This window comes from Aphidius gifuensis, linkage group LG1 (genome assembly GCF_014905175.1).
Source record: "Aphidius gifuensis isolate YNYX2018 linkage group LG1, ASM1490517v1, whole genome shotgun sequence".
NCBI classification, from domain to species: domain Eukaryota; kingdom Metazoa; phylum Arthropoda; class Insecta; order Hymenoptera; family Braconidae; genus Aphidius; species Aphidius gifuensis.
Genome location: NC_057788.1, coordinates 9,324,453 through 9,333,422, shown reverse-complemented (window position 1 = coordinate 9,333,422; position 8,970 = coordinate 9,324,453). Strand labels below are relative to the sequence as shown.

Below are 8,970 nucleotides of genomic sequence, written 5' to 3'. Positions count from 1 at the left end.
ATTTATTAATTTTTAATTATTAAATCTGATATGTCTTATTCTAGTTTGTACCAAATGGAAAGAGGCATGTCAACTAGCTTGGTATGACATTAAAGAATACAAATGTAAATCATCAATTGGACATTCTTATAGAAATTGTTTGTTGACACAATCATACCTCGAGAAAATATTATCAAGATGTGGTAGTTATCTGAAAGAATTATCTCTCTCAACTGTTTGTGATTTAAGTATCATGCCATTTGTTGGTGAACACTGTAAAAATTTAACAAGTCTTGAATGTGAATTTGACGTTAATTCATTATTTATCAATGCTAATCACTTTGTTCAAGCATTTACACAGTTGGATAAATTAAAATGCATCAAAATAACAGTGAATTTTGTCAACTCTGATGATGATAAAGTGGTTAATCTATATGGAATAATTGATAGTCTTCCGGAAGAAATTAATGAAATTCATATACTTTTTAATCGTCGGTACAACCGTATACAAAAAATTTTTTGGGTAAGTTGTTATTGAATACAAACTAGTTGTTTATTACTAGTGATAATAATTCAAATAAATTTCTATTATTTTCAGACTTTTAAAAAATTTAAAAATCTTAAAAAATTGACTGTAAATGGCCTCTGGTCCGAAAACATTCTTCAAGAAATAGCAGAAATAACAACACTTGTTCATCTCAACATTCGACTATATCGTATACCTAAAGAATTTTTTCTATTTAATAAACTCGTTAATTTGGAGTATATCGAGTTAACAATGCCTCTTGAGTATAAAGCGAAAAACTTCTCTACAAAAGTACTTGAAACTATTTTTTGTACATGCAAAAATCTAAAACATCTTTATATTCCACGTGGTTCTTATGATGTAGCTGATATTCCTATCAAGGAATGGATAAATTTTCAAAACTTGGAATATCTTGGTATTTCTTGTGAGATAATGCCGGACTTGGCAAATACAATTGTTAAATACTGCAAGAATTTAAAAGACTTGAGGATACATTATCCTGATTACTTAATGAATGAAACTGCTTTAGAGAAACTAACAGAGCTGGAAAATCTTGAAAGTTTAATATTGCTTCTTGGCGTTCGACTCAGTGAAGAATCAATAATTTCAATTTCAAACAATTGTAAAAAACTTAAACGTTTAGAAATTCCTCATAGCACTTTAGTACCATATATTGATGGTGAGCCACTTTCTTCTCCATCTGTTCTTGATGAGTTATCAAATTTGCAATATCTTGAACATCTAAACTTGCGTTATGCAAAAAATCTTAAAGATAGTACAATTATTGCTATTGCTTATAATTGCAAGAATCTAAAAAGTTTAAATATCGTAGGTTGCAGAACTATTACTGACACAGCTCTCGTTGCTTTATCAAACTTAAAAAATTTAAAAAAACTTAATGTAAACTATCTTGATAGAATTACAGATATATTTCTTGAAGAATTGAAAGGATTGAAAGAATTGCATTGTAATGAATGCAAGGAAATTACTGATGTTGGTATTATTAAATTTATAAAAAATAATCCAGACCTTGAAAAGATTAGTGTCAAACTTATATATAATATTACAGATAAGATGGTTATTGCTGCTGATAAGGCAACTAAAAACCGTAAAAATGGTATCATTTTACACATAATAAGTAGTCCAATAATATATATGGGTGCAAAAGCGTTAATTACATCTCAATGGTTGGTTGTTGAATAGATTTAATTGTAGTTATCATATACTTTTTTTCTAATTTACGCGTAGTATTATTACATAATTTATTTCTAAAAACATTTACAAAATGACATTGCAAAGACACTGTAAAAAAATATTTTTATTTTAACTTGTTTTCGATATTACTTGGAATCATAAGAATGTTATAATGTTAATATTTTTGTAAAGCAAAATTTAAAAATAAATATATTTTTTTAAATAATTTTTCGAATCGGACAATTATTTTTACCTTTCTTTTTATAAATTTTCTATTCTTTTAAGAAATAATCATTGACAAAAATAAATTGTTTAATTATTCACCTAAACAAATATCCCTGCAAACATAAATATTTTCTAAAAATTAATAATCTTACAAGATCATCTAAATCAACTTCAGGAGCAATTTCAGTTGTATCTTTGTATGTTAAAAATTAAAATCATGTCCGATTGAATCATTAACATATCAAGTGATAAAATCTATATTAAAATTGGAATATTTATATTTTTATTCACGCGTTTCTATACAATTTTTTTTCAATTAATTTTTTTATATAGATACAATTTTACTTGTGGGGCAATCAATACTTTCGTTTCAATTTATTATATTACTATTATTATTTTTTTTCAAAAAATTTAATTTACAGTGAATTATTAAAGCAATTCTTATAATATTTTAAATTATTATTATATGTTTTTTTTTTCTTGTTTTTTCTTTCAACAAAACCAATTTCAAGTTCATTCTTTTTTTAAGGAAAAAATAAAAAAAAATATTTAAAAAAATAAATGAATAAATAAATGAAAACAATAAACAATGTATTGAATATTTAATACTTGACTATTGCGTTGTGTTGATATCATTTATTCATTTTAGACCTATTTGTTTAAAGGTGCAAGATTCATCCTTTGTTGTAAGTGAACATCTTCGTGATGACTGCAGTTTTGGTGAAGAAACAATAGTTAGAGCACTTGTCAGAACATCGTCAAATTGAATGAAAAAATTCGTACATAGTACTTGTTTTAAATAAAATAGAAGCATGCAAAAATACTTATACATCTTCATTTACAAAATGCTGATCCATAATTGCAAGGTGATAGTAAAGGAGAGATTATTACGCCAGATGAACCGGTTGTTTTGTAAATAAGAAAAAATTTATATGATTCAGAACTAGTCTCTGCATATACTCGATTACTGAAACAATATCAAACGTTAATTTGAAAACTGATGTTAATCTCATAATTTAATTCATGTGATTTGTTTTATTTTAGAAGTAGAAGATGAATTTTGAGCCTTCAGTAAGTCCTGAAGAAAATGAGCTTGTGTTAGAAAAACTGCACGTATGTGATTTTTTAAATTCCTCAACGGTTTGAAGCTTTTCAAAGATGTTATTAATTTTCTTGAATATGATACCATTGCATCTTATTGATGATATATTATTTTAATTAATAACCATTCACAAAAATAGATTGATTAATTATTGACCTAAACAAATATTCATACAGCCAAAGATAATTCTAAAGATTTGTCAAAAATAAAAAACAAATACCTATTATATTTTGAAAATAATAAATATTTTTATTTATTTGATTAACTATTAAGTATCTTATAATTTAAAATGAAAAAAAAATATAAGAAGATTGAATTAAACTAATTTTTTAATGAAGTACTCAGTAAAATTATCTGATGTGTAATATTCAAAATTTTTTATTTAAAACCTGAAACTTTTGACTACTTTTGACTACTTTTACAACCATGTTGGTAACGTAGACTTTTAGCTGAGATCACGTGAGTTTTTTTTTTTTTTTACATCTAGATTCTAGATACATCCATGAGTCATGACATCCAAAGGTTAACAAACAACAACAAACAACACAAACACAATTAACGGTCAAACGTCGAAATACGTTACCAAGTCAATGACATTGTGTATATATATCTATAAAAAAAAACAAAATATATTGCATTAACTACTAAATTAATTATCACCTAATCAAAGGATTAATTAAGGTAAATAAAAATTTATAATTTTAACAGTATTACATTTATAAAATAATTTCGTGTATCAATTTTTTTTTAAGATGTTGCACTCAATATTATTTGGCTTTATAAATATAATTTTATTGATGTTGATTTTACTGGTAAATCATCAACTTTTAATTGATTTATATTTCTGTTTATTTTATTCTGGTTGTAATACATTTAAATTCATCATTACTCATTAAATATATATTTTCAGAATTTACTTAAAATGAATGCAAAAAAAATATGTGTTGAGACAGACCAACGAACCTCTGATGTAGATGACAAGGATCCAAAAGTCGTCATCAACTCACTGGACTACGACTCATTAGCAAAAATCATCATGTTGTTGCCAATACCAGAAAGGATAGACATGGAAAAAGGTAAATATTATTATCAAAATAAAGCTTCTTTTTTGTTAATAAAATATCAATGTTTGGATATTTAATTTTTAAATTTGATACTTTTTATTCTAGTTTGTACCAAATGGAAAGAGGCATGTCAACTTGCTTGGTATGACATTAAAGAATATTCTTGTAAATCATCTTGTAAATGTAAATCATCAATTGGACGTTGTTATGATAACCGTTTGTTGAGACAATCATACGACAAGGAAATATTATTAAGATGTGGTAAATATCTAAAAGTATTGTCTCTCTCAGAAATTTTCGATTCAAAGATCATGACATTTGTTGGTGATCACTGTAAAAATTTAACAAGTCTTGAATTTGTACTTGATGTTAATAATGCTGATCACATTGTTCAAGCATTTACACAGTTGGATAAATTAAAATGCATCAAAATAACAGGGAATTATAATGAACGTGATAATGATGAAGTTAATCTATTTGAAATAATTAATAGTCTTCCAGAAGAAATTAATGAAATTCATATACATCATAAATATTGGTCGCACAGTAAACAAGCAGTTCTTTTCGTAAGTTGTTATTGAATACCAACTAGTTGTTTATCACCAGTGACAAACAATACTATCAATCAAATAAATACAAATTATATAAATAAATTTCTATTATTTTCAGACTTTAAAAAAATTTAAAAATCTTCAAAAACTGACTTTAATTGGCTTCTTAGTAGACGAGCTAATTCTTCAAGACATAGCAGAAGCAACAACACTTGTTCATCTTAACATTCACTCATATGATCCACAGATAGAGTTTCCTCTATTTGATAAACTCGTTAATTTAGAATATATTAAAATAGAGGTTGAATTAGAAGAATATATAGAAGATGTAGATAGAGAAATCTCTACAAAAGTAGTCAACCCTATTTTTTGTAAATGCAAAAATCTAAAACATCTTGATATTTCACGTGAATTTTGTGATCTTGCTGAAATTCCTTTGGCAAAATGGAAAAACTTGAAAAATTTAGAATATCTTCGTTTATCTTGTTATGAAGTATTACCTGACTTAGCAGATACAATTGTTAAATATTGCAAGAATTTGAAACACTTGTGCATAGAGCCTATAAGCTCTTTAATAAAGGCAAAAGTTGTAAAAAAGTTGACAAAATTGGAAAATCTTGAAAGTTTTATAATAAATCATTGGGAATTTAAGCTCACTGAGGAATCAATAATTGCAATTTCAAACAATTGTAAAAAACTTAAACGTTTAGAACTTGATAGTTGCCATTTAGTAACATCTATTGATGGTGACGAACTTTCTTCTCCATCTGTTTTAAATGAGTTATCAAAATTACAATATCTTGAACATCTAAACTTGAATGATGTACAAAATATTGATGATAATACAATTATTGCTATTGCTAATAGTTGTAAAAACCTGAAAAGTTTAAATACCCGTGGTTCCAGTGGAGATATTACTGAAACAGCTCTCGTTGCTTTAACAAAGTTGGAAAATTTAGAAATATTAAAAGTAGACTATAGTAATATTACTGACAGCTTCATTATCAGGTTAAAAGGGTTGAAAGAATTTGAATTTGGTTATTGCAAGAGTCTTACTAAAACTGGTATAATTCAATTCATAAAAAATAACCCAGATCTTGAATTTCTTCAAGTCCATTCTATTGATAATATATCAATTGACTTGGTTATTGCTGCTGATCAGGCAACTAAAAATCGTACAAATGGTATAATTTTACACATAAAAACATTTAGTCTATTTATAATCTCTGTTACTAAGTCAATAATTACATCTCAATGGTTGGTTGTTGAATTGGTTTAATTGTAGTTATTACTTATCATATACTTTTCTTTCTAATTTACGCCTAATATTCTTCCATAATTTATTTCTAAAAACACATACAAAATGACATTGTAAAGACACTGTAAAAGAATATTTTTATTTTAACTTGTTTTCGATATTACTTGGAATCATAAAGATGTTAATATTTTTGTAAAGCAAAGTTTAAAAATAAATATATTTTTTCAAATAATTTTTTGAATCGGACAATTATTTTTACCTTTCTCTTTATAAATTTTCTATTCATTTAATAAATAATCATTGACAAAAATAAATTGTTTAATTATTTACCTAAACAAATATCCCTGCAAACATAAATATTTCGAAAATAAAAAACAACTATTATTATATTTCAAAAATAATAAATATTTTTATTCATTCAATTATAACCATCAAGTACTTATCTTGATTTAAAATTAAAAAAAAAAAATATTAAATAAAATTCATTTAAATCCCCTTCAACAAAGCACGTCATTCATCAAACTAAAAAAAAAAGTCACACGTTAAGATGTTTCTTAAATAATTTATATAGTAAAAATTAATAATCTTACAAGATCATCTAAATCAACTTCAGGAGCAACTTCAGTTGTATCTTTGTTTGTTAAAACTGGAGTACATATCTTCATTCTGAACAGGTTCATCTTTTGCCTCTTCCACATTCCTACACAAACAAATATAAACATAATTATTTTAAAAAATCACTTACTTAATTATGTAAAATAATAAAAAATAAAAAAAAACAATACATAGCTGTTGTGCTATTATTTTCCAAAGTTTCTCCATCTTTTTCTTCATTAAGAATTGGAAATAATTCTGAGTTTCTCTACGCATGAATCAATTTTTTCATTGGCAATATAAGTTGTTGCTTTAATTGGTGCAAGTGGAGAGGTTTTAACAGATGGCAATGATGAATTTGGATTGATAGCACGATAAGCTAAACTGTTCTATATATTTTGAATTTTAACATCATTTATTTGCCCAGGTTTTAACACATCATCATCCAAAAACATAGTGTCAATTAAATTATCAACTGCATCATTTTCTTCCTTTTCTAATTGCTTTAAAATTGATCGATAAGATCTTGGATCAATGACACTTTTTTCATCAGCTCAAATTAATTAATACATATACATACACTGAAAATAATTTAACACAAATTAACAATGATTATTTTACATTACAATAATTATCATTAATAATATTACCCAAGGTTCACCAGGTACATCAACACATGGAACTAAAACATTCATTTTTAAAGCTGAATTTCTTTGTTATACATTTCTAACTAAACCAACTTGTTTTTTATCAGCCATCACTTTAACCAATGCAAAAAATTGTTTATCTTCATCCTGATAAATTAATAACATTATATTATTTTCATGTATTATTATTAAATTAACAATTGTCATGTTAATTACCTGACTTGGCAAAATTATATGAGTCTGTAGTCAACATCTGTAATCAAGTTTAACTTAATCTTGATTAGTAAAATCATAAAGAATAAATAATTTTTCTATTTCAATTTTTAAATTATGTGCTTCTAAAAATTTAAACATTATAATTAATTTAATTAAACAACAAATCTATTATAATTTCATAGTCTTTTATTGAATTATCATAATGCATTTATTATTTTCAATCGATACAATGATATTTCGTGGTATACTGTCGTATTTCGTGGCCCCATGTCAAGGACTCTCCCAACATCAACCACCAATGGACTCGTTAAAAATCATAATATTTTCACATCAATTCCATCACTTATATTTTAATAATATTAAAAAATTAATAATAATAATAGGCCTTGAAAGGTTTCAATTAACATTGGTAAAAAGAGCCTCTTACTGACACTGGTGACTACGTGTTTACAAATGTGTCATATTTTAAAAATAAATTTAATAATAAACTCAATAAAGAAAAATCAAAAAACAATATCATTTCGACGAAAAATATGCAGGATTATAATAGTCACAGGATGATGGAGATAAAATAAAAATGTTAATAATCAATAAAAATAAAAAGGGGAAAGACGAAATAAAAAATAGGAATATATATAAATTTTTTTTACATAAGTAAATTTATAAATTTTAAATGTTATCATTTTTTTTATTTATCGTCAATATTTTAATTATCTTTTAATTAATCTTTTTGTTTTTTTAAATTTATTTCATCACTTATTAAATGTTAAGTAGTGCCTAAGGATCACCAAAAAATTTCAGAGCACATTTCAAGCAAATTCCAAGTCTCTGGATGTAAATTTTTTTTTTTTTTATTTATTAGTTAATTTATTCATTTATTTATTAATTATTATTTATTATTTTTTTTCTTTAATCGTATACTAGCTGTGCCAAAATGCACTTGTACTGATCGCATGATTTTAAAATAATAAAAAAATAACAAAATAATATAAAAGGTTTATGAGTATGTTAATTAGCCAAAGGTAAAGTTAAATAAATGCACAAAATAAACGTGTTGCAATGACATGCGCTGTATCTTTCACTTGCCTACTCACGATCTTTTACAAATCAATACTACCTTTGGCCAATAGCTACTCACCTTTTTTTTTTTTTTTTCTATTTTATTTATTTTCCACATATTTATTAACAGCTTTTTTTTAATTATCGTATCATGATGATTTCCATTATTATTATTCATTTAATTTTATTTTGTTTCTCTTTTTTAGTATATCATTTGCATCGTTATTTATTTCTATACAGTTATCCTCTTTTATTTATTTTTTTTTTGTCTCTCCTAATAACTAATTAATTATATTTTATTTTTATGATTGGTGAATTATTATTTTTCATTTTTTAAATTTATATTTTATTGATAAAAATTAAAAAGAATTTCATTTGTTGATTACTCAATTTAATTTCGAAATTTCGAAATTGATTGATAGAAAATTTTCGATATTTCTTTTTAAATATTTGTCCAATTTTAAAACGTCATTCAATTTATTATAATCAAATAAATTTTCAAGGAAAAATGCTTCAATTTGTAAAATTATAATATCAATTTTTTAGGCCTGATTA

The 8,970-nt window shown here is 24.6% G+C and overlaps 2 protein-coding genes across 2 annotated transcripts; both read left to right on the top strand.

Annotated features, from left to right (window-relative positions):
• The first annotated feature begins 232 nt into the window (after positions 1-232).
• On the top strand, positions 233-2,691 carry LOC122860195 (F-box/LRR-repeat protein fbxl-1-like). Its single transcript, XM_044163932.1, has 4 exons — positions 233-289; positions 341-502; positions 578-1,600; positions 2,590-2,691. The coding sequence occupies exons 1-4, from the start codon at positions 233-235 to the stop codon at positions 2,689-2,691; spliced, it is 1,344 nt and encodes a 447-aa protein (XP_044019867.1).
• An 819-nt stretch (positions 2,692-3,510) lies between these two features.
• On the top strand, positions 3,511-4,755 carry LOC122847715. The gene is made up of 3 exons (XM_044145545.1): positions 3,511-3,707; positions 3,937-4,102; positions 4,196-4,755. Exons 2-3 carry the CDS (start codon positions 3,949-3,951, stop codon positions 4,669-4,671), a joined length of 630 nt encoding a protein of 209 aa, XP_044001480.1. The 5' UTR covers positions 3,511-3,707; positions 3,937-3,948; the 3' UTR covers positions 4,672-4,755.
• The last annotated feature ends 4,215 nt before the right edge of the window (positions 4,756-8,970 follow it).

What these genes read in the sequence shown, in the direction of transcription:
- LOC122860195 (XM_044163932.1), top strand. Translation starts at nt 233, where the DNA reads ATGCCATTTGTTGGTGAACACTGTAAAAATTTAACAAGTCTTGAATGT. An exon ending in GTCTTGAATGTGAATTTGAC is followed by an intron (nt 290 to 340) that starts GTTAATTCATTA and finishes GCATTTACACAG; the next exon opens with TTGGATAAATTAAAATGCAT. An exon ending in TGGTTATTGCTGCTGATAAG is followed by an intron (nt 1,601 to 2,589) that starts GCAACTAAAAAC and finishes ATTTGTTTAAAG; the next exon opens with GTGCAAGATTCATCCTTTGT.
- LOC122847715 (XM_044145545.1), top strand. Translation starts at nt 3,949, where the DNA reads ATGAATGCAAAAAAAATATGTGTTGAGACAGACCAACGAACCTCTGAT. An exon ending in AAGGATAGACATGGAAAAAG is followed by an intron (nt 4,103 to 4,195) that starts GTAAATATTATT and finishes TTTTTATTCTAG; the next exon opens with TTTGTACCAAATGGAAAGAG.